The following is a 26,543-nucleotide window of genomic DNA, read 5'->3' as shown; positions in this document are numbered from 1 at the left end:
TTATTCACACTAGAAAACAAAAGACTGCTAAAGGGATAGTTAACAACAACAACAACAACAACAACAACAAAATCAAGTTGTTCCAAACCTGCATGAGTTTCTTCTGTTGAACACAAAATATATTTCGAAGAATGTTGATAACCAGACAGTTTACGGTACCCATTACCTTCCATCGTTGAAAAAATACAATGGAAGTCAATGGGTAATAAAAAAAGTATAATAATAATAACATAATTTTTGGATTAACTATCCCTATAACCTCCTAAGACCCAAGAAAACAAAGTCTTTTGAATTTAGTATTTTTCATGTCATTATATTTAGAGCATAAGAAACAAAATGGGGGGAAAAAATATGTTGAAAAATGTTATTTTATTATGCTGTCCTCGTAAGTGGACACCCAGGAATCGGTTGTTTAAAAAAAAAAAAAAAAAAAAAAAGACATGTAGGCCTATAGGCAAAAACAATGGGGTTTTTGTTTTCATTCACCAATCATTTTTCAGGTTTCAGATTTTTTTTTAACCAAACTTTGTTTAAAGATGATTCTCAACTATGTTCATTCAATCGTTCAAATGTTCATTCCCATTCAATGCAATGCATCTATACACTGTATCTAGACATAAAACATCTAAAACATTTTTGAAAAATGATATTTTATTCATATGTTTATGATATGTCCTCTGACACCAGGACTCAGTTGTTTGAATGAAATGACATGCATAGGGAAAAACAATGGCATTTATTTTTAATTCACCAATACATTTTTAGGTTTCAGGATTTTTTTTAAACAAACTTTGTTTGAAGATGATTCCCAACTATGTTATGAAAGATATAACAGTATGAATTGATATACCATTTTACTTTATGCAATATGTGGGTAAAATGGCCATACATGTGTTTTCCCATTCAATACAACGTATCTATAGCCTACACTGTATCTAATTTGCATATTAATGTGTTCCCGGAGCAAAATGTGATGAAAAAAGAAGTGTAATAATGGGAGTAATAGTCGGCAACACTTTCATAATAATATCTAATATTTAATAGGAATATTGATATATAATTTCTTTCCCTATTCACTTGTTGTGTCTCCCAAAATGTCTGATAAACATTGATTTAAATCCCGGACATTTATGAAATCATGTATGACTTTTGAAACAGAAAGTCATATTTTGATTAGAAACCCCATAACATTTTCCTAAGACGTTGATTTATAACAAGCAATTTGAAGATTTAGCCTAAATGATAATTACAAAATATCATATTAGCCTACCACATGAGTGCTAAATTTGATCATTCAGCCGTTTTTAAAAAACAAGCAGAAGTTGTTGTCCTGGAGAAACCTCAAGACAAATGGTATCTCTGAAAAGCCCTGAATGTGCTCTGTACAGGACATCCAGACTCTCCAGATTCACTAAAATAGACGAGGAAAGTGGTTCTTCTATTGCTTCCCCGCCTTCTGGAACATTTTAGAGTTTAAGACCAGTGATAAACCAGCGTCCATGCTTTACTGGACTCAGACATATGTGTTCTCGAGAATTATTACTATGGAGGAAATCATAATAATGAGATGAAGGTGAGAGGAGGCACTAGGTGGCAGGACGCTGGAGCAGCCCGTCACGCTGGAGATCCCTCAGTCCAAAACGGGCTGCAGTCGTTCCAGTGTGACGTCATTGCTTCCGCAAGCCCCCCCTCCCTCACCCCCCCACCCCCCCAGTGTCGGCGGCGCTCGCCTGCTGCTGACTACACAATCCAACATGGAGTAGTGAGAGATGGGGGCTCCTCTTCGAGACCAGCGCGCAGGCTTCAGCCACGGCAGGCGACGCGAGGCGAAAAACCATCGACACAGCCATCGGGATGTTGCATAACGCGAGGATTCCTGGCTCTTCAGGCAGATGCATTGCAAACAGTGTCGGATAAAAGTGCAAGAACGAAATTAAGGAGCGCTGAAACGGATTTGGGGGAAACTCGTTGATGCACTGGACTTTAAAAAAAAAGGCGAGGTGGAAAATCGAGACAACATGAAGCCCGAACGCTGCGCGCCCGCGGTGGGATATTATTTCTATTGTAGGTGAAACGAGGGGGAAAATGACTGAGGAATCGCACCCAGACGAGTGAGTATTCACTTTTTAAGAAAACGACGCATGTGGACACGAATGGAAATCTCATCCTGTGTCCAAGAATGTGTTCCCGAGCTATACGAGGGGTCAGTCAAATGCAGGGAATTCGTGCATGCGCTTCCGAGAGGGACGTTGGAGATGTTAACACTAAGAAACAATGCAGTGTCAAAGAGATTTTGAGTGCTGGGCCCCTGCTGCAGGGCTCTGGTCTCAAACCGAGAACGGGGGGGAAGAGGAGGAGGGGCTCGAGCGGAAACATTTTGTGGAGGGATCCTTTACTGAATTCCTTGTATCACCTCGACCCTAAAGACGAATTGCCGCTCCGAGGAAGCAAATAGTCGACTGCGAAGTTCATAAACACACAACCCTAGAGCAATGAGCCTGTATATGCTCTCAGAGCGGCCGTTCTTGGTGTCTTTCTTTGTGGTGGTCTGACATGCTATATCCGCCATTTCTTTTTCGTGAATCGCTCTCATTTGCATACTGTCCTTCATTCATAAAAATACAGGCGGGGGCGCGCACAGCAGAGAGCGAGAGAGCGCCTCAGAGCTGTCCTGGTGTTAAAGCAGGCCCTATACGACACATATAGGCCTATATGTGCTTTTAAATGTTGAATTTAATCAGGACGTTCCGTCCATTTGTAAGAAACAAACGCGAAAGTAAACAAGTTAGGCTACATGAATGTAGCGCGTATTGTCATAACAGTACTGTTTATCAATATTTTTCTTACTTTTCGCCACATTCTTCTGCATAACAACATAAACACTCGTGTCTTTCTTCACTGTAGTTTGACTCGGACGATCAAAGTGTCCTTAATAGCATTAGGGCCGTGTTAAATGGCTCGTTAACTCGGTGAGCTCTTTAGAGGCTTAAAATCAACTTCTGGAACACACACTCAATCTGTATTAACAAGGCGATGTTTATTTGGATATTATTTCGATCAAAACGGATTCTATAAGACTAGTTTTATATTGTTTAGCTGTGTTAACATTTAGTTTCAACGCCTGTAACTCGTATCTCAGAATTGAATGTTCCCATTTGTCTACTATGAAAGTTTTTTAGAAATCTATTAACTATTGAAAACTAATGTCAAAGGCGCCTACAAAATTGTCGTTATTTCCCTCACGTCAATTGAAAACAGGGACGTTGTTATTTTGTTCTTGAATTAATTATAATAATTAAACGTAACCACTAACGTTTAAATACGTCAAACACGTATTTTGTTTGCCTTTACACAATTAGCTAACAGTCAAATGTCTTAAATACATTTGAAATTGAACACCAACGTTTTCTGCTTAGATAAAAGGTGATTTTTGTTTGCGAACTTTCTAACGTAATCTGACTGCTGAAACATCGTTAAAATACATCAATTTATAATCAAGAACCACTCTGAACTTAGTAGGAATTGCTTGTGCAAAAGTTCAATTCCTCATTTTAATTGCTTAACTCAACTTAGCCTATATTTCCTCTACTGGAGATGTATCGCAAGAGCGTAACCCTGAAGCTGGCCGGGAATTTCTCCTATTTTAATTTATGGCACACTCACACCCGTTTGAGTAAATACGTGTGTCACACTGGGATGTAAAGGCCCATATAATAGCCCGGGGTTGTGAAATGTTGACTTTTATCGGCGGAGGGGAGGGCTACGGGCTACTCCAAAATGGGAGGAGGTTTCTGAGAAGGCGCTCCCGGGATGATTGTGAAGGGAAACAATGGTGAGAGGATTAAACAAAGATCCGGCGGAAGTGAAAGAGGTGGGTGAAGCGGTGAAGCGTAACTTTGCTGTCACGCCTCTCGATTGTTTGGTTCTCAATGACGTGCCAATAATGAATGGATTACTCTGCACAATTCATTTCACTGCGAGGAAATCTTTCTCCTTTACTTAATAGGCATATCTCTCTTTTTGTGTAGGCCAAACCGCTATGGCCCCAGGTACCACAGATTGGAGTTTCATGTCTTGCAAGTTTGAAATATATGTCTGGGCATTTGAACAAAAAAGTCTGAAGGCCATTGCACGAGGTTGCAAAGCAGTTGTAAACCAAATGCTAGGCTTTTTGCTAACTTCGCTGACTTAACGGACCCCACAAAGTGTCCAGTGCCTTTTATTTAATTGACATTTTTTTAAAACATACATTTGTTTGTGAGATGTGTATCTTTCTTTTCTCAGTTGGTTTGATAGCTCATGCATTTTTTTATTGTGACTTATCCCCGGTACACATTTCTACAATTTTGGGCTGTCCTGGACGAAAGATGACCAGTCATGGTGATTTCTGTGGTCATGACTCCTAAACTTTTGTCCTGTGTCGTACAGTGACTATCTTGCGACCAAAGATAGTGTCGGAAACGTAGCATGATCATCTCACAGTGTGTTTGCTGCTAGTCAATAAAAATGCAACATGAAATGGCGTATTGATCAACACGACAACTTAAAACTACTTCCCTCAAGCTCCATTTGCAAAATTTACATGCCAAGTTGGCCTCTTTTCCCTAGTCATGACCGTGTCCATATTCTCCTCTTTCGCTTCCTCTTCTTTTTTTTCCAGCGCACATAAACAACACAATTGCCAAAGTGCAATTCATCTCGCTCTATTTGTTTACCACTCGCACATGCCGATGACGTTTTATTCTTCTATGCTAACTTGATCAGATCCTAAGATTCAATAGGTATCATCATTGTAGTCAACATACATGTCGTACCCAAGTTTATTAGATCCATGTCTGTAGCAGCTACTGTTTCAATGTGCCAAACATTTTTCACAAGAAAATTGTCTGCCTGTTTATTGTAAATTCATATTTTTTTTAAAAGTGTTGTTTTAGGACATTGATTTGGATCTGTCATTGTGCTACATTTTTACTCGAAACCATTGGTGGCCTTTGCCTGATTTATGTATTTTGAATTTGCTTGACTGATATTGTCTAAATAGGTCACTGTCCTTAGTGCTTGGATGCAGTGCTGTTCTCGCTACTTCCTGTGTGTTATTGCAATTGACCTCTTGGCCTTTAGGCCTTGTATCACCATATCTGCTTTCGCTGTCCAGTTTTTCAAAAGTAACTTTAAAAGACTAAAAAAAGAAAGTTTTGTCATTATTTACTCATGTCATTACAACATTGTAATCGTTTCCCTTCTTCAGAATGACATGAGGGTGAGTAAATGAAGACAATATTTTTGTTTCGGCTGAAATATTCCTTTAAAATACTACAATTTTTCAGGGTTTTAGACTCTGCTGGTGTTTGTGTGACTTTTTTTTGGGAGTGGAATGTGAGTTCCTCAAAAACGTGCTGAGCAAACCAGTGGCTCCCCATTGGTAATGACTGTAGCCTGGAGGTGAGTGTACATGCTCACGTGAACTGGCTGGCGCCCAGACCTCAGACCCGGATGCCCTCTCCATCCTCTGGGCCGTTTGGGAGGGGAGGAATGCAATCTATATTGATCAAACCAGCATGACCTATATGCACCACCATTATGGGTCAATAATATCTGAGAGGGGAATAGAGAGTGACTTTGAGGTAAAGTCAGTCCAGATGAACTGTTCTGATGGATTTACGGTAAGGATAAGGATTGATTTCCAAGCCAGTCACTCGCTGGAAGTGTCAGGGTAGTGAAATACAGAATGAAGAGACTGCAAAGCTGTGATGGGAATTGGGAGTTTTAAAGAGTGGAAGTTTGGAATGAAACATTTCCTTTGTATGTTGTTGTGGGAGACGATGCTTGCTTTGGCAGCTGCATGTGTCATAGCATTGTGTACACTAGGGCTGTGTATTGCCAAGAATCTGGCGATATGATGCGTATCACGATGCAGGGGATACGATATATTGTAATACTGTAAGAAATGCGATATATTGCAATATTTCTCGTTTTTTTTTAGGAAGAGGATCTAATTTTAGAAAACTGTCATGTGGTACATGCCACAATATGCATAAAACCTGAGCAAAACTTTATTTAATAAAAATAGTGGGATCTGCATTTGCATTTCTATCTCTATTTCATGCAATCTAAGTAAAGGGAAAAGAGTAAAGTGCTTGCAGGATTCTTTAGAAGACGATATAATTATACCAGCTCCCGCCGCGGTGTACATAAAGAGATCGTAAAATAAATCCATGAGCGGTTTAGTCCAAATTTTCTGAAGAGATTAATCGCTTTATGTGATGAACGGATTGAATTTAGGCTTTTATTCACATATAAACATTGATCAGCGAACATTAACGGAAGCTCAACTGTACATGCTTGAAGCACGAAAACAAAACTCGTGCTGAAGCTCAAACGTGCTGCGTAACACGAGAATGAACCTCATTGGTTCTTGCTGAAGCTCAAACGTGCTGCGTAACACAAGAATGAACCTCATTGGTTCTTGCTGAAGCTCAAACGTGCTGCGTAACACAAGAATGAACCTCATCGGTTCTTGCTGCAGCTCAAACTTGATGTGTAACACGAGAATGAACCTCATTGGTTCTTGCTGAAGCTCAAACGTGATGCGTAACACGAGAATGAACCTCATTGGTTCTTGCAGAAGCTCAAACGTGCTGCGTAACACGAGAATGAACCTCATTGGTTCTTACAGAAGCTCAAACGTGATGCGTAACACGAGAATTAACCTCATTGGTTCTTGCTGAAGCTCAAACGTGCTGTGTAACATGAGAATGAACCTCATTGGTTCTTGCTGAAGCTCAAACGTGATGCGTAACATGAGAATGAACCTCATTGGTTCTTGATGAAGCTTAAACGTGCTGCGTAACACGAGAATGAACCTCATTGGTTCTTGCTGAAGCTCAAACGTGATGCGTAACACGAGAATGAACCTCATTGGTTCTTGCTGAAGCTCAAACGTGCTGCGTAACACAAGAATGAACCTCATTGGTTCTTGCTGAAGCTCAAACGTGCTGCGTAACACAAGAATGAACCTCATTGGTTCTTGCTGCAGCTCAAACTTGATGCGTAACACGAGAATGAACCTCATTGGTTCTTGCAGAAGCTCAAACGTGATGCGTAACACGAGAATGAACCTCATTGGTTCTTGCTGAAGCTCAAACGTGATGCGTAACACGAGAATGAACCTCATTGGTTCTTGCAGAAGCTCAAACGTGCTGCGAAACACGAGAATGAACCTCATTGGTTCTTACAGAAGCTCAAACGTGCTGCGTAACACGAGAATGAACCTCATTGGTTCTAACAGAAGCTCAAACGTGATGCGTAACACGAGAATTAACCTCATTGGTTCTTGCTGAAGCTCAAACGTGCTGTGTAACATGAGAATGAACCTCATTGGTTCTTGCTGAAGCTCAAACGTGCTGCGTAATATAAGAATGAACCTCATTGGTTCTTGCTGAAGCTCAAACGTGCTGCGTAATATAAGAATGAACCTCATTGGTTGTTGCTGAAGCTCAAACGTGATGCGTAACACGAGAATGAACCTTATTGGTTCTTGCTGAAGCTCAAACGTGCTGCGTAATATAAGAATGAACCTCATTGGTTGTTGCTGAAGCTCAAACGTGCTGCGTAACACGAGAATGAACCTTATTGGTTCTTGCAGAAGCTCAAACGTGATGCGTAACACGAGAATGAACCTCATTGGTTCTTGATGAAGCTTAAACGTGCTGCGTAACACGAGAATGAACCTTATTGGTTCTTGCTGAAGCTCAAACGTGCTGCGTAATATAAGAATGAACCTCATTGGTTGTTGCTGAAGCTCAAACGTGCTGCGTAACACGAGAATGAACCTCATTGGTTCTTGCTGAAACTCAAACGTGCTGCGTAACACGAGAATGAACCTCATTGGTTCTTGCTGAAGCTCAAACGTGCTGCGTAACATGAGAATGAACCTCATTGGTTCTTGCAGAAGCTCAAACGTGCTGCGTAACACGAGAATGAACCTCATTGGTTCTTGCTGAAGCTCAAACGTGCTGCGTAACACGAGAATGAACCTCATTGGTTCTTGCTGAAGCTCAAACGTGCTGCGTAACACGTGAATGAACCTCATTGGTTCTTGCTGAAGCTCAAACGTGCTGCGTAACACGTGAATGTACCTCATTGGTTCTTGCTGAAGCTCAAACGTGCTGCGTAACACGAGAATGAACCTCATTGGTTCTTGCTGAAGCTCAAACGTGCTGCGTAACATGAGAATGAACCTCATTGGTTCTTGCTGAAGCTCAAACGTGCTGCGTAACATGAGAATGAACCTCATTGGTTCTTGCTGAAGCTCAAACGTGCTGCGTAACACGTGAATGTACCTCATTGGTTCTTGCTGAAGCTCAAACGTGCTGCGTAACACGTGAATGTACCTCATTGGTTCTTGCTGAAGCTCAAACGTGCTGCGTAACACGAGAATGAACCTCATTGGTTCTTGCTGAAGCTCAAACGTGCTGCGTAACATGAGAATGAACCTCATTGGTTCTTGCTGAAGCTCAAACGTGCTGCGTAACACGAGAATGAACCTCATTGGTTCTTGCTGAAGCTCAAACGTGCTGCGTAACATGAGAATGAACCTCATTGGTTCTTGCTGAAGCTCAAACGTGCTGCGTAACACGAGAATGAACCTCATTGGTTCTTGCTGAAGCTCAAACGTGCTGCGTAACATGAGAATGAACCTCATTGGTTCTTGCTGAAGCTCAAACGTGCTGCGTAACACGAGAATGAACCTCATTGGTTCTTGCTGAAGCTCAAACGTGCTGCGTAACACGTGAATGTACCTCATTGGTTCTTGCTGAAGATCAAACGTGCTGCGTAACATAAGAATGAACCTCATTGGTTCTTGCTGAAGCTCAAACGTGCTGCGTAACATGAGAATGAACCTCATTGGTTCTTGCTGAAGCTCAAACGTGCTGCGTAACATGAGAATGAACCTCATTGGTTCTTGCAGAAGCTCAAACGTGCTGCGTAACATAAGAATGAACCTCATTGGTTCTTGCTGAAGCTCAAACGTGCTGCGTAACACGAGAATGAACCTCATTGGTTCTTGCTGAAGCTCAAACGTGCTGCGTAACACGAGAATGAACCTCATTGGTTCTTGCTGAAGCTCAAACGTGCTGCGTAACACGAGAATGAACCTCATTGGTTCTTGCTGAAGCTCAAACGTGCTGCGTAACATGAGAATGAACCTCATTGGTTCTTGCTGAAGCTCAAACGTGCTGCGTAACACGAGAATGAACCTCATTGGTTCTTGCTGAAGCTCAAACGTGCTGCGTAACACGAGAATGAACCTCATTGGTTCTTGTACAGAAGCTCAAACGTGCTGCGTAACATGAGAATGAACCTCATTGGTTGTTGCTGAAGCTCAAACGTGCTGCGTAACATGAGAATGAACCTCATTGGTTCTTGCTGAAGCTCAAACGTGCTGCGTAACATGAGAATGAACCTCATTGGTTCTTGCTGAAGCTCAAACGTGCTGCGTAATGCAAGAATGAACCTCATTGGTTCTTGCTGAAGCTCTAACGTGATGCGTAACACGAGAATGAACCTCATTGGTTCTTGCAGAAGCTCAAACGTGCTGCGTAACACGAGAATGAACCTCATTGGTTCTTGCAGAAGCTCAAACGTGTTGCGTAACACGAGAATGAATCTCATTGGTTCTTGTACATCAAGCCAACATGTTTGAGCTTCCATTTACCACAACTGATTTGTGAGTTGATGAATGTTTATATGTGAATAAAAGCCTAAATTCAATCCGTTCATCATTTAAAGCGATCAAGTCCCTTCAGTATATTTAGACTAAACCACTCAATTCATATGCTTTAGTTTTAGTTATACCTCTTTATGAACTTTTTGAAGCGACAGAGTGGTAGTTGCGTAGCTGTCAATGGAGCAACAGAAATCTCAGAAATCATTTGTGTTTCGAAAGTGTTACAGGTTTGAAAATGAAGAATGGCAGAATTTTCATTTTTGGGTGAACGAACCTTTTAAATGGTCTACTTGAAAAATCTTTAGTTGGGAGCAGCCCTAGAAATATAAGCATGATGGGTATTGGACACTTATGCTACACTCTAAAATGGATGTTCAGGCATGAGCTGTGAATGAAAGTTGAGGTAGTGTGTATCAGCTGTTCTGATGCTGACTGGAGAGTTAATTCCTCCATTAATACGGGATAAAGATGAGACTGTAATCGAAGTTCCCATGCTCTACCGCAGACAGTATGTAAATGACCTTCTGTGAAATCCAGATCCCGAGTTTTGCATTTGTTAAACCGTCTGTCATATTTTGCACATGGTTGCACATTAAAATAAGTTGAGCTTTTCGGATGGCATTATCATATCTCTGCATAAGGCGAATCACTGTCTTTAAACAACGACCGGAAATATCATTAGCATAACGAATATCATCCTCTTCAAGATTTCAATACATCTTATTTGCAAAATGCAGAGCTGTCATCTGTTAGCTCAGGCATCTTCCCGAATGGATTATGATGTCATCATTATGAGTCACGTCTGGGCCCAATCAGGCTGCTTAGCATAAGCTTTGACATCATTGAACCAAAAGTCAGCATATTTATAAATATTTATATGTAGATTTATAAATGTATTTGGTAACACTTTATTTTGAGGTGACCTAGTTAAATGTTACTACATGTACATACTATAGTAATTATGAATAACATAACTAACCCTAAAACAAACCCTAACCATAACTCTATAGTAAGTACATGTAGTTAATTAATATTACTCAGTACTTATTTGAGTAATGTAACTACGTCACCTTAAAATAACGCGTTACACTTTATTTTAAGGAGTCATTGTTACAGTGTACACAATAAGTACTGAGTAATATTTATTTACTACATGTACTTACTATAGAGTTATGGTTTGTTTGAGGTTTAGTTGCATGTAATTATGCATAATTTACTGTTATTACTATAGTATGTACATGTAACATATGTAACAAGGACACTGTAACATAAAGTGTTACCAAATAAAGTGTAACCATATATTTAATATATTTGTGGGTGCTTATTCACTATTATATGAAATATATAATTATGTAGCATCTTAATATTAACGAAAATTTTACCTTTTCATGACATGACAGGTCAAACGGTTTCAACCACAAGGAAAAAAATTGTTCATGATTCAAAAGTTCATTAGTAAAAATATTGTTTTCTTAATATAATGATTAAGATGTGTAAGGAAAATATTTTTTGGCTTTTTGTAGAAAATGAAATAAATGTATGTAACCAACATGAATCCAAAGAGTACATTTCTGTGTTTTCAAGCACATCATTGAAGCACATGAGAACATCCTTCTGTCTCTCCCTGCAGTGACAGTTACATAGTGCGAGTGAAAGCTGTGGTAATGACAAGGGATGAGTCTAGCGGCGGTTGGCTGGCTCAGGAGGGCGGAGGTCTCAGTCGAGTGGGCGTCTGTAAGGTGGTGCCAGCTGACCTGGAGCTCCTGGGACGCAACGGCTTTCTCATCTTTGGCGAGAGACTCAAAGACAAGCAGGTTAGAGAGCTGATGCGTGCGAGTCTCCATTGCACGGTGAAAAAATCGCATTCTTCAAGCCTAATATCTTTCTCTTTCTCTCTGTGTGTTGAGCAGGTGATCCTGCAGTGCTTTCTGAAGAAAGATCTGGTCTACACTAAAGCCACGCCCACTTTCCATCACTGGCGGGTGGACAACAGGAAGTGTGGCCTGTCATTCCAGAGCCCCGCCGACGCCCGAGCGTTTGATCGCGGTGTGAGGAAGGCGATCGAGGACCTTACGGAGGGTGAGTGGGTCCGTGAGGCAGATGAGAAACTGTTTATTGTTCAATGTGTAGCATTTTGACTAAGATTATACCACGAATCTTGCTTTTTCTCCAGGCTCCACTACTTCTTCCTCCACCCTGCAGAATGAAGCCGAACTGGGTGATGATGATGTTTTCACGGTGAGTCTCCCTACAGTCTGACTAGAGTCTCTGTTGGCGCTTTTCCTCTGCTTGGTGCAGTTTGATATAGGGCTGAACGATATATCGTTATCGTATCTATATCTAGATATGAACTTTCAAGATATTACTATCGAAAAAAGCAACGATATAGACGATATAGATTTCCCCTCTCCGCGCTCGCCCTGTATACAACTCTGGCAGTCACAACAAACATCAGTTTTACGAGTGCCCTTGAATGTACCGCTAAAGCCAGCGCGCACACACTACCAGGGACGTGGGAACTATATTGTGAGAGGGGGGGCGGCGTTTCCATGGTGACGCGTCATTGCTTGTCACATGACACACCGCAGCAGCAACAGCGCTGAATGAATGATGATCTGCTTTTATGTCATTTTTTCCTTTTTTATTCAGAATATTCACAAATGTGTTAGCTATGGCATGAAATATCTGATATTCCGATTGTCAAATACATGCAAGTGGAAGTATATTGTTGTTTAAACACCTTTATAACGATCGCGTTAGTTGAGCTGCATGCGCGATGGGCGCCGCCGTGTTAGTTTGTGCAGCAGACGCAGTTCAGAGAATCGGATCTGTTGGATTTACAACCTCTATGTTTACAACACGTGAATTTATCCACTTCTCCCGAAATACTTAAAAGTAAGTGGCTGGTGAACTGGGAATAGAATAGAGTAAACATTGAAGTTACTTACACAATGTGTATCTGATATGAATAAAACGTGTCGAATTATAATGGAAAGGATTATGATTACCTCTTCCATAGACATAAGTGTGTATTTTACAAACTCTAAATGTATTGTTTTTTTTTAGTACTTATGTGAATTTATATGTTTGAAACCTAAAATAAACAGTATGTGGTTGAAAACACTGAAAAGTTGTGATATATGACAGCTCTGAGCGCGCCTGTCTCTGGCTAAATTCAACATTTGAATTTAGCAGTTGATCATGTGATGCACTTGATCATACGCTCCAGGGACCAGCCTAGACTGATTACATCTGTGTGATCGTACCTGCGAAAGGCTTAAAAACAATACATTTTCTGACACAAATTTTTGAAATGTAGGCTTAAATCAAACACATTTTAATTCAGATTCTGGTTTTCACCGAACACGTAGTCATATCGTATTGTATCGATATCGAGATATCTGGCATGAAAATCGAGATATGAAATTTTGTCCATATCGTTCAGCCCTAGTTCGATACGGCTCGCTTTGGCACGCTTCCTCTGCTTGGTGCAGTTCGGTACGGTTTGCTGAAAGGGTTACTTCAGTGATTTAGCATTAAGCTTTGTATCAGGTGAAACCCGGTAGTATATTCGAATTATGGTACTTCCCCCCTTATGTCCCCCTGAGACGAGAGAATAATGCATTTTATTTCAGGAAAAAATCCTCAGATGACGCAAATATCGTCATTTTGCGTCATTGGAGGATTTTTTTGGCCAGAGGCTAGAGACTACAGCCAGTAGAAGGAGCTGTTCTGCATATTATCAATCCGCCCATAGAGGAGAGATCTCACTCACAGAATGTAAATGCGCACAGCCGCTCGGATCGGGCATTAATAACGGAGCGGTGCGGAGCAAAGTGAGTGTTTCAACTTTTTTGAAAGTTAAGCTTCCACAGACATGATCTGATAACGCGCCAGACTGTACACGCGTCGTGAATGACAGCCGCACTTACCTCAGCTCTGCTCAGCTCTTCTCTTGTGATGAATGAAATCTGACTCCTGCTGCGTCTGTGCCGTGACTTTCGTTCGGCTCACTCACACTTTGTTGAAAATAGTGATGCACCGATCATGATTTTACATGGCCGATTCCGATACCGATTTTTTTCAAGAAAACTGGCCGATTCCGATACCGATTTCCGATTTTTTTTTTTTTTTTTTAACACAATAAAAGAATGAAAGTATCCATGAACAAGATGTTTATTTGGTATTTAACAGGCTAAATTGGCTTTTGGCTAATGAAAACAAGTCCGCAATTTGAAATTAACAAGAAATTTAATTGGAAATTAAAAGACTGAAAGGTGAAATTAAAGGCAACAACTGCATATTCTGCAATCCAAACAAAGATGTTACTTAAATCAGCATTTGTTTTTAAATTCAGTGTACAGAAAAAAAGTCTTTACCAGTGAAATTAAATAAAACCAAAGTATATAATTGTTCCAAAATGTTAAATTAAATAATGTTTAGTGCAACGAAAAAAAACTAAGAAGGTGCTTTTTAAATCAAATTAAGTCAATGTAATTAAGGTAAAATAAAAGGTAACACTTTAGAATAATGGTCATTAGTTAACATTAGTTAATGTATTAACTAACATGAACTACCCATGAGCAGTACATTTGTTACTGTATTTGTTCATCTTTGTTAGCATTAGTTAATATAAATACAGCTGTTCATGGTTTGTTCATGTTAGTTCACACTGCATTAACTAATGTTAACAAGATTTTAATAATGCATTAGTAAATGTTGAAATTAACATTAACAAAATTAATAAACGCTTTATAAGTGCAGTTCATTATTAGTTAATGTTAACTAATTTAGTTAACCAATATTAACTAATGACCATTATTCTAAAGTGTTACCAAATAAAAATGATCATCCTATAGCAGGGTTTTTCCTGGGTCAAAAATGGTCTTCGGTGGTTTCTGACAGACATGGTCATCCACACACACAGTAAAGAACTCTACCTACGTGATCTGTGAGCGCAATACTGACAATACATGTAAAATGAATGCAAAGAAACTTTTGTAATTTTTGCTTATCTTATTTTGACATCTGATATTATGTATGATCTCTACCTTGATGTTTGTTTCTTTTGATCCTCATTTTTACACTATTTAATGATAATTGTTTTGGTATAATCATATCATTATTAAAAAGTAGCATAAAAAATTAATAAATAGCCTAATTTTCTACCATATACAATTTAGTAAAATTATCAGCTAGCTAACAACTTTGTTCTGGTCTCACCTCACTCCAGTCTAAACTAAATTATATTTCACTACACATTGTCAACATAAATAAGCTGAATGACTGTGGATGATTAAATTAATTCTTACTATTCACTCTTGCTGAATTGGGTAAGCACACTTGTGTTCTCATTTCAGAGGAGTTCTGAGTAAATTAATAAACTGGTTCGTTAGTTCAAGTGTTGGACGGATCAGTTGTTCTAACCAGTCGTTAAAATGATTCGGTTCAAAGGAGTCATTGTTTCGCGAATTGGACATTAGCAGACGCGTTGTGTGAGCAGATGAAGCTGAGCTGAACAAACGCTCACTATCTGCACTTGTGCAGGGCGCGGAGAGGTAGGCTCGCGCAGGAAAGCGGCTCTTCCTCAGTTCTCCAGTTTCCGTTTGTAACACACTAGTGACATGTTCGCGAATGATTGCAATATAGGCGTATGTGCACGCGGGCGCACTTCCGGATAAATCGGCAGAAAAATACAAAGAAAACCGGTTTTTGGCCGGTCAACCGGTGCATCCCTAGTTGAAAAGACACTGAACGTGTCTAATTGTGGTGTCTGTTCTCTAACTGAACGAAATGATTTCATTACTATGAAAATCAAAACGACGTTGGGGGCGGTGCCGCGGTGGGCATGTGATGTAACCGGTAGCCGTGGCTTTGGGAGTGGCCTCATAGGGCAGCGAAGCAAGTGCATTCTGGGAGTTGTTTTCTTTCATTCACATGAGACAAAAATACATTTTCTGTCTTTTTTCAGTCTAGAAGGCATCAAATTAAAAAATCATTTCACATTTCTACTACATAAATGACCCAGTTTAAATACACATTCATCTTCCAAGCGCTGAAGTGCCCCTTTAAATAGTACCACCATGGTGGCGGTCTCAAACATGCTGTACTGATACTAAAATGTGACGTGTAAACAGATCATCGATTGTTCAGAGAATAGTCACTACCATTATATGCTTTTGTGACGATAGCGATTGAGACCCTAAACACATTGCTAATTACAAGATTAGTTTACCCTTGTTTTTAGCAGTATTTTGTTTTGCTGCCATCAGCCTCCTTTGAAACAAACTTCTTCGTCTTGTAGTTAAAAAAATCCACATGCCGAGAAGTAGAGGCGGCACGATTACAACGATCATTCTATAATCCCACCCACTTTAAAGCGGTGCTAACTGCAGTGGAAAACCAAAGCGAGCCAAAACGAGCCGACGTACCACGCAGTGAAAAAGCGAAGCAACTAGTGAGCTAAGCCGAGCTGTACCAAGTGTTACCATGCAGTGGAAAAACGCTATTTATGTGACCCGTGCTGGCAAAATGAGTGGGAATGCGCAAGGGATAATTTCAAGCTACAGGCAAAACAGGTGAAAAATTTTGATTTTGGTTGATTTTAAAGTTTTCACAAAAATTTGTTCATTAAAGGAACACTCCACTTTTTTTTAAAAATAGGCTCATTTTACAAGTCCCGTAGACTTAAATAGTTGAGTTTCACCATTTTTGAATCCATTCAGCCGATCTTTGTATCTGGCGGTAGCACTTTTAGCATAGCTTAGCATACATCATTGATTCTTGTCAGTCCTTTAGCATCTCATTCAAAAAATGACCAATTTAAAACTTGACTCTTCTACAGTTACTCTTCCCGGATCTTCGCGGCCGTACCATGGCTGCAGCAGCGCAATGATATTACAGCGCCTGAAAGTAGCCCCCAGCTAGGTAACTTTCAGTGTGACCGGCACTAAGTTTGTGTAGCTGCAGAGAAAGTTTCAGGCTTGCAGCCGACAAATTGTGTTGTGTAAAGGGCTGTGATAGTAAGTCGAAGGTGTATACTACCACCATGTTTCACAGAATACCAACGAATCATTGCGCCGCTGCAGCCATGGTACGGCCGCGAAGATCCGCGACTATTACACAGGAATGAGAAAAGTAGTTCCTAGCCATATAGGTGTAGAAAATCGCAACTTTTCATTTTCAGTTTGTCTTAGCACACGATGTAACTGTAGAAGAGTCAAGTTTTAAATAGGAAAAATATTGAAAGTGTCTTTGGTCATTTTTTGAATGAGATGCTAAAGGACTGACCAGAATCAATGATGTATGCTAAGCTATGCTAAAAGTGCTACCGCCAGATACAAAGATCGGCTGAATGGATTCAAAAACGGTAAAACTCAACTATTTAACTCTAGGGGACTTGTAAAATGAGCCTATTTTCAAAAAAAGTTGAGTGTTCCTTTAAGCCCTCATCTAGTGATCCCAATGCTCCAAAAATTTGCATTTTCTGAGAGCAGTATCTTTCATTTGTCCATGAAAACGATCTTACACAGGTGCACAAAGATGCCTCGGACAGCGCACATATATAAACATATACACAGAATTATAGTATTTCAAAATATCTGTCTTGGTGAATATTCACGCAAACATTATCTGAAAATGTGCTCGTTGCTACTCATTTTGCCAGGATGGGTCATAAATGTTAGCCTGACGTCGTCTTACTCAATTCTAGTAAGAATATGAGTCTGATGCTGCTCCGCTGGGCTGTGATTATGGGGCGTGTTTCAACCGAACTAGGAAATACCTCAATTGGATAGACCTACAACCAATCAGAGCAACGGAGCGACGCACAACGTTAGTTGTCAAATGTCAACAGAACTCAACTGCACTGTGTTGCCAAGTCCGTGGGTTGAAGCGACCCCAATTATGTGATATACAGACCCAGGAATGAGAATTTTTGCAGGCAGCCCTGCTAAAATAACACATATTTTACCCCCCAAATGCCTTTTTTTTCCGGAGAACCCCCCCGGAAAGCTATTGGGCTTGCTTTTGGCTAGTTTTGAGTAGCAATTGGGCGGTTTTTGTTGTAAAAACTTGGCAACCCTGTCTGCACGCACGCTGGAATAAGTAACGTTAGAAGAAAAAGAGGAGTGTAAACAATCTTTGCCGGTGTTGTAAAAAGAATTTAAGGATACACAGAGTACTTACCAACACCATCATCATTTCTGAGAGAAATAGTGAAGGTGAATGCATATACGAACAAGTTCTCCGTTTAGGATTAGAACAAATTCAACCCAAGCGCATTTGATGACGTGGATGATTACGTTACTGTTTATCATCTGTCCATCATCGTCTAACAGTTTCTGTTCGGGCATAATTACTCCTCTACGGATCAAGTCCAGACCGAACTGCCCGAGCTCAAATGTTGTGGGCGGGGCTAAGTTCGGCTGGCATCCAGGCTACATAAATGTATGTATTTGCCCTCAAATGGCATAAAAGGGTTAATTATTATTTATTTTTTAATCAGAGGATAATTTCAGTATATCATTTACATACACTACTTCGGCAGATTTACTTGCGCATGTTGTTTTAATATCACAAATGTCACGCTGTGCACGTTTCTGAGTGATGAAACGCATTGTTGAATCAGAGTTTTGAAAGTGATTCATTCAAACATTTCAAAATGATTAATAGAAATGAATCAGCCTTATCAAAAGCTTGTAAAACATCTCTTTCTTGCATCTGGGCATTGCTTAACTTTCTCCAGCAAAATCATTATGACTAATCATGAATGTTCAAATACACACAGGGTATTATCTTCTTTTTGCTATTCATTTATCTACCCAACCTCTGAGAATAGATGCTATTAATGGGTCACTTGCCATCATTTTTCTGATGAATGGTTTTGTGTCTGTGTGTGTGAGCTGTGAGCCGTGCTCAGGAAGTGACCTTTGCCCCCTTTGTCCTCCTATTGCTCCTAATTCAACACAACAATGCCGCAACCAAGTCGTCAGATACAAGAGTCCATTTAACACGCACGCATGCATTCAAAAGCCCAAGGTTATCCAGAGTTAAGAACGGTTTCTTTTGGTTTGACTTCAGGCTTTAGGTGTTCGGTGATCAGTGTTTGCCACGGTCGCTCAGCAGTGGTGTTCCTCTAATCGCTAACTTTAGAAGTTTATGACTCACAGCTATTCATACAAGCCCAGCCAGACACTGATTATTACTAATCAGAGTAGTCAGTCGCTCCTAAGTTTAGAGAGAGAGAGAGATGGGATGTGTGCTGTAGGTTTAGAATGGGCAGCAGCTGTTGGATGTCTAATTCCCTCTGAGGTAAAGTCTAAAGTGATAATTAGCACAGCCACAAATACATTTCCATCCAGACATTATGCACACAACTGTGTATGTACTTAGTATGTTTGCAGATGCACACTCACATTTACACTCAGGACACTTTCATAGACATCTCTACCTGTGTCTAAATTAACCATATTATTAATTATATAATATAAATATTAATTATTGTGTATTATAATTAATACATGCACTTTACGGAAAACAAATATTGTAAAAATTAGAAATAAATTGTAACCTGCCATTTATAAGTGAATAGTATAAATTATCTTATCAATTTATGTTAATGTTGGTTTTTTGTCTAAATATAACGTATCACCTTATTATTTATGGTCAACATTTACATTCAATTGTGTAAGCAAAATGATCATTTGCAGTAAAAATATATATATTTAACAAGACAATATATCTACTTTAATGTTAACATGTTGAAAATATGTTTGTTTTGTAAGAACATATAATTTCTGGTTAAAACATAAAAAAAATTTTAGGCAGCACAACTGTTTTCATCATTGATATTAATAAAAAATGTTTTCTGAAGGATCATGTGACACTAAAGACTGGAATAAACTACATTTTCAAATACATTAAAATAGAACAGTATTAAATAAAACAAATATTTTAAATTGTATTAATATTTCATGATATTACTGTTTTACTATATAAAGAGATATTTTTAAAAACATTCAAAATCATATCAACAATAAATGTTTGATTGTTAGTGCATATCATTTTATTATTTAAAGAGCTCCTATCATGGAATTTTGAAATGTACCTTTCATGTAGTGTGTAACATAGATCTAAGTGAACAAAAACATCCTGCATAGTTTGAAATATGACAGTGCACCATATATATAGTTATTTTCTTTCAAAAGTAAGAGTCGACTCGGAGTCATTTTTAAGAATCGTTAGAAGACCGAAGCTTTTTCTCTGACTAGATGACGGCAACTTGTCAAGTTATTTGAATACGATACGCCCACTTATTGCGCTCCAAGACGCCAGTGAAAACTAGAAAACATCACGGCGGCGAGACCCTGTGTTCTGAAGTGCTTTTTTCATCTGCCCAAGGATGAGCATTTGAAGACTAAGTGGCTTGAAGACAAACCATCCATCGTCGCGATTGAGTGTTTATTAGTCGTCAAATGTTTGTTTCGCGATCTCAGGAAGCTTTTATTATGGACTTCTATTATGGCACATGGTTCTTCTTCGTCTGTCTGTACATGGACTGCATGTGCACAGAGCGCCCTCCGGCTGCCAGGATGAATTGAAAACAACACATAAGAGACTCAATCGCTCATGATTAGGCTATATCTGCGCATTTTGAGGAAGTATTGAATAAAAAATACTCCTCTGTTTAGAAATTTGACACAGACATATGAGAATCTATCAATATGTCTCCTCATCTGCACACTTTTGAACTAAAAGCCCTGAGGGATGTTGATTTGTCGCGAGTCTTCGTGAGGAGAATAGAGGAGTTTTTTTCTCATATTAGGCTCATATTACAATCAAACGGTACCGACGCGGTTTTCATATTCATAACTCCTGACACATATTAACAAATTACTGTCACTATAAGACTTTGATGGGCGTTCCGTTTCCGAAAATATCTGCACAGACTAAACCAAATCACAACTGACTGGGTCATGGGACCAATCACCGCAGATTAGCGTCACGTAAAGGCGGGGTTTTGAAAAGTGAATCACTAAAGGAATCATTTGAGAATCGCTGTCAAAACAGGTAAAAATAAATGCATATTATAAGAAAACTAAAGTCTTTTTTGTCATTGCATGCATGCTAAACTGTTGTTGGGGACTTCTAAAACAATATTTGGAACATTTTAAATGCCATGATAGGTGCGCTTTAAATACCCATGTTCTTATTTTCTCATGTTGTCCGTTATGTATACTGGGGAGTTTGTTACATTATGTTGTGTAGTTAATGTTTATAGCATTATTTTAGTGTCATGTGTGAACCTGATGCGGCAGCTGGCAGATTTTTTGCTGTAAACTTAACAAAGTGTTTTACAGTGCAGTGTATATTTCAGTCTTTGCAGAAGAAAGGAGCCAGATGACTTAAGATAGGCGAGCTGTGTTTGTAATCATCTCTCTCTCTCTCTCTCTCTCTCTCTCACACACACACACACACACACACACACACACACACACACACACACACACACACACACACACACACACACACACACACACACACACACACACACACACACACACACACACACACACACACACACACACACTCTCTCTCTCTTGAGTTATTGATGGCCCTGTGGCTCTCTGTCAACTCTTAAAGCAGATGCTCGCACACACACACACACACACACTGCTGGCTCTAAACGCAGGCTCCAGGCTTCAGGAAGAGCCACAGGAAGGAGACAGTGTGGATTTCAGGGGTTGAAGGTCAGAGATAATAGTGCTGATGATAGTTCTCAAGCACTTCATTTACACAAACCTCGCGCACCCAGACACAGGGTCAAAGGGCAAGCAGAATGACCTGTGCAGTGTTGTTGTGGAACGTTTCAAATGCTTTTATACAGATCCGATTCTGTTTATCTGATCAGTTTCATTTTCTCTGACATGGTGAAAGTTCAGTTCTTGATGATTTGATGCTTTTAAATGTTGAATTTTTTCCCCTCAAGCCCCTTATATCACGGTAACGTAATAAACGACAACACGGTTATTTTTCCTGGAAATTCAACAAAAAAATTGACCCTCGTTCAAGGGCGGGGAGTCTTTTGGTTTATGCCTAGTCACCGTGATCCTGCCAACATGCTCAAACTGGGAAACAATTTTCTATTCTTGCTCTCTCTGTCTGTCCGTCAGAATGCCACAGACAGCTCGTCTAACTCGTCTCAGAAGAGAGAGACGTCCATGCAGACGCTCGCACCGATCAGCTTCTCTGAGCCCCACCATTGCATTCTGGGACATCTCTATGACCAGCACAGGCACTCTGACCGTTACTACCTGGAACAGGTGAGTTTGTGGAACAGTTACTCAAGTTGTCATCTCAATGTACTGTTTTACTGCACTTGCAGTATATCATTTAGACACTAGGGGTATACTGTTCAGGCAGACTTTGTTCTATTTTTTAAAGGGTACATAGCACACACAGTTTCTGCCTACCTCATGTTAATCTTGAGTGCCTGTAGAATGGTATTACATCCTTCATATCTCCGAAGAGTCTTTAGTTTTATCATATTTATAAAAGACAGATACGCTGTACCGATTCTTTCCGAAAACAGCCGGGCTCGTTGAACTCCTTTGTTGCTCCGGAAAAACAAAGGGCATCCACTGTTTAACGCTGGGTTATTTGGGAAGCTGAACAAGGTTATCTTTCCCTCGCAACCAAAAACACATTTCTTTAGTGACATTGTTCATTTCGTGGTCAAAACTAAATGACAGCACAGCCGACGGCTTCTGTAACTGAACGAAGCTCGTTGATGGACATGCTCTTGCTCTCGCTCTGGTCGATGTGCGCATGCGCTCATCCGGGAGAAGTGCACAAGGAATTCCGCCCTTTATGACGTCATACAGGGCCATAATAAAAAGAAAACATTCCAAATTGTTCGAACCCTGGAGGACTGTATTTGGCACAAATTTTGGCCATGTTTAGCATGAGAATCCAACTCTTTAACAGTGTAAATAAGTCAGAATGCATGAAATAATTTTTCACAATTTTATGCATTAAAAAATGTTAATTATTTTGAAATAATATATAAAAATGTTCACATTGAGTATATTAAAGGGAAAGTGCAAAAATGAAAATGAGCCCATGATTTACTCACCCTCAAGCCATCCTAGGTGTATATGACATTCTTCTTTCAGACGAATAAAATCAGAGTTATATTAAAAATTTCCTGGCTCTTCCGAGCTTCATTTTAGCTTCAGGGTCATTTTTTAAGTCCATAAAAGTGCATCTATCCATCATATAACTGCCCCACACGGCTCCGGGGAGTATTAGTATTTTAACTTTATAGACTAAAATAACTAGCTTACGGCTGTCAACAGTACGCAAGTCGACTTTGCGGGACTTTGCGACTTTGTACAGGGGCATCGCAAGCTTTGGCGCCTCTCGTGGATAGGGCTGGGCAACAAACTCAAGCCCCTCTTCTCTTATATCGAAATCCTCCGCCATTTCTCTTTAAAAATTCTCCTTTTAGACTCTGATTCATGACCTGTGTTATGTTTTGCTCTATCATTTGCGCTTCTCCGTTCATCAATACGTCATGCGTCAAGGGTTAAGGGTTACTCTTTCACTGTAACTTTTTACTCTTTCACTTGTGTACCACTGACCGCCTGAACCTAGTTATTTTAGTCTATAAAGTTTTAAATATGGATATTTTTCTTACACAAACGCGCCACTTCGCTTCAGAAGGCCTTTATTAACCCCCTGGAGCTGTGTGGAGCAGTTAAATGATGGATAGATGCCCTTTTATGGACTTCAAAAAAAGTGGACGAGCCAGGACTTTTTTAATATAACTCCGATTGTATGAGTCTGAAAGAAGAATGTCATATACACCTAGGATGACTTGAGGGTGAGTAAATCATGGGATCATTTTTATTTTTGGGTGAACTAACCCTATAATGCAGTGTTATATTAAAACAGTAATAATAATTAATATTATTAATTGAGTAAAACTTGGCTAAAAATTATGATCTTGCAAACAGCGTTTTCTCACTCAATTCACTTTTGGGTTCACTGAAGAAAAAGGACTTAGTTTGATTATTTTAACTCTTTCCCTGCCATTGTTAAAAAGCTTCAAGTTGCCAGCCACCGCTAGCATTTTTGAACATTTTCATGGCCCCCAAAATATTTTGTTGGAATACCTGAACATGCAATATATCAAAAGAACGAACGGACCCTATACTTAAAAAAAAAAAATCTAGCTTCATGCATTCTTTTTTATCAATACTTGAGTGTCGGTAAGTTACATAAAATAAGCTGAGAAAATCAAGTTTTAGGCCGTTTTGATTTCTATGCTGTTTAATGTTGATGATGGCATTATTTGATCATATGATCTGCTTATGCTATCGCGTATTTCCGCCTCTTCACAGCTTTTGATCAGGAGAGTCAGTACTCTTTCAGAAGATGTCATAGCGCCCCCTACCGTAAAACAGTGAAAACACGGAAAGCCGGAAAATTTCGTCAATGGCGGGGAAAGAGTTAAAGGGTTAGCTCACCAGACCTCCGTTCATCTTCGGAACACAAATGAAGATATTTTAGTTGAAATCTGATGGCTCTGAAAGGCCTCCATTGGCACAATGCACGGGTCACTCTCAAGACCCTTAAAAGGCACTAAAGACGTCGTTACAAAGTCCATCTCACTACAGTGGTTCTACAATTACTTTATGAAGCGACGAGAATAGTTTTTGTGCGCAAAAAAAACCTAAATAACGACTTGTATAGTGATGACGATTTCAAAACACGGCCTCATGAAGCTTCGAAGCGTTATGAATCAGTGAGCCGATTCAGCGGTTTGGATCGCCAAATTTCAGCAGTTTGGCGGTTTGACACGCGATCCGAATCATGATTAGACTCACTGATTATAACGCTTCGAAGCTTCATGATGCCGTGTATTGAAATCGGTCATCAATCAGGTTTTTTTGCGCACAAAAACTATTGTCGTCGTTAAGTTATTGTAGAACCACTGTAGTGAGATGGACTTTGTAACGACGTCTTTAGTACCTTTTAAGGGTCTTGAGAGTGACCCGTGCATTGTGCCAATGGAGGCCTTTCAGAGCCATCAGATTTCAACTAAAATATCTTCATTTCTGTTCCGAAGATGAACGGAGGTCTGACGGGTGTCCAACGACATGAGGGGAAGTCATTAATGACAGAATTTTCATTTTTGGGTGAACTAACCCTTTAAATTAGTCACAAAATTCAATGTGGTTTCATTCTTTTTATGCCTCTTCAGCCTTCAAAGATAATTGATGGCAATATGTGATATAACATTTTCATCATGAAATATTGAGATATGTGTTCAAGATCAACCATTCCAGTTGCACTTCATTTTTCTCATATCTAAATCCAGCTTGTGTTAAACTCTCTAAACGTTCTCTATGTTTCTGCCATTCAGACGGTGCCCATGTTCCCGTGTTCACGTCACGTAAGGTTTCACGAGGAGGACGAGGAAATCGTACGGATTAACCCACGCGAGCGCTCTTGGTTAACGGGCTACGAGGACTACCGGCACGCCACCACAGCCACACGGGGCAAACCTCTGCGGCCAGACGCCACGGACGCTTACGTTCACCTCGCCAAGATCGAACCTCCCAAACATGACTACACTTACTCGTACCCACTAAGTGGGGACGGACACACAACCCGCGACAGCAAAACGGGCATCGGCGGCGGCGTGGTCACCGGCCAGCCGCGGCCGCTGACTGCCAAATGGCTGCCACGGCGCGTGGAGGACAGCAGAGAGCGCTTACGGTGCGTGTACTGTCAAAACATGTTCAGTCCGGCCGAGAACAGGCGCGGGCGCTGTCAGGAAGCCCCAGACCCCGTGCAGACGTGCATTCGCCGGGTGAGCTTCATGTGGTGCGCGGACAGCCTGCTCTACCATTGCATGTCGGACCCCGAGGGCGACTATTCGGACCCGTGTTCCTGCGACGCCAGCGAAGAGCGATTCTGCCTGCGCTGGCTAGCACTCCTGGGACTGTCGCTGCTAGCGCCCTGCATGTGCTGCTACGCGCCGTTGCGAGCGTGCTACCACTGCGGCGTCGCGTGCCACTGCTGCGGCGGCAAGCACAAAGCCACGGGGTGAGCGGGAGACATGCGTGCACACCAGCAGCTGGGAAAAACTACAGCGTGAAATGCAAAACGAAAAGAGGAAGAACGAACTTGTGGCTGCATTTAAGTTTTGCCTCCCCCATTTTATGTTTTGTTTTCTCGATTTAATTGTACTGGACAGCTGTCCTGGTTTGTATTTTTCTTTGTTTTTAAAAGAGTAACCCTCAGCTTCCATTTAAAAGACTACACGATAAATATTCATTTATATATGAAAAGTATATATAAATATATGTAGATATAAATATATAAATCCAGGTACTTTATATTTTTATGCTCATCTGCTTTGAAGGTTTGAATTATCTTCCTTCCGTCTCGTCTCGTCTGTGTTTTAATATGTGGGTTTGATTTGATTTGACCCTCCCGTCGTCAGCCTTTCGTTTCGTCTCTCCAGTCAGAGGCTTCTCTTCTACTGTGATCCACTCCGTCTAGATAAGACAAACCCAGAGGAATCCAAAATAGCTGACCTGTAGGACGGTAGATCTCGTGAGTATGTATGTGTGTGTGTGTGTGTGTGTGTGTGTGTGTGAGGTCAGAAAGGATGTGGGAAATGTCATTTTGCCAAATTGCCAATATTAATTTGCATTGTGCAAACTGATGGCAAACACGTTGCTGTCCAAGTGTAAAGCAAGTGTGCGAGTGAATCTCGAGAAAACATGTGTAGGTCATA

At 40.2% G+C, this 26,543-nt stretch overlaps 1 protein-coding gene across 1 annotated transcript; it reads left to right on the top strand.

Annotated features, from left to right (window-relative positions):
- Positions 1-1,742: 1,742 nt before the first annotated feature.
- spred2a (sprouty related EVH1 domain containing 2a) lies at positions 1,743-26,114 on the top strand. Its single transcript, XM_079811466.1, has 6 exons — positions 1,743-2,111; positions 11,361-11,544; positions 11,641-11,809; positions 11,904-11,968; positions 21,904-22,053; positions 25,161-26,114. The coding sequence occupies exons 1-6, from the start codon at positions 2,086-2,088 to the stop codon at positions 25,848-25,850; spliced, it is 1,284 nt and encodes a 427-aa protein (XP_079667592.1). The 5' UTR covers positions 1,743-2,085; the 3' UTR covers positions 25,851-26,114.
- The last annotated feature ends 429 nt before the right edge of the window (positions 26,115-26,543 follow it).

The sequence above is a fragment of the Gobio gobio genome, assembly GCF_949357685.1.
Source record: "Gobio gobio genome assembly, chromosome: 3".
Classification (NCBI taxonomy): domain Eukaryota; kingdom Metazoa; phylum Chordata; class Actinopteri; order Cypriniformes; family Gobionidae; genus Gobio; species Gobio gobio.
The sequence above is the reverse complement of the archived record's forward strand: the minus strand, read 5'-3'. Positions and strand labels throughout refer to the sequence as shown.

Coding starts and splice junctions, on each gene's coding strand:
- spred2a (XM_079811466.1), top strand. CDS start 2,086: ATGACTGAGGAATCGCACCCAGACGA. Junction 11,545..11,640: donor AGAGACTCAAAGACAAGCAG/GTTAGAGAGCTG, acceptor TGTGTTGAGCAG/GTGATCCTGCAGTGCTTTCT. Junction 22,054..25,160: donor ACCGTTACTACCTGGAACAG/GTGAGTTTGTGG, acceptor TCTGCCATTCAG/ACGGTGCCCATGTTCCCGTG.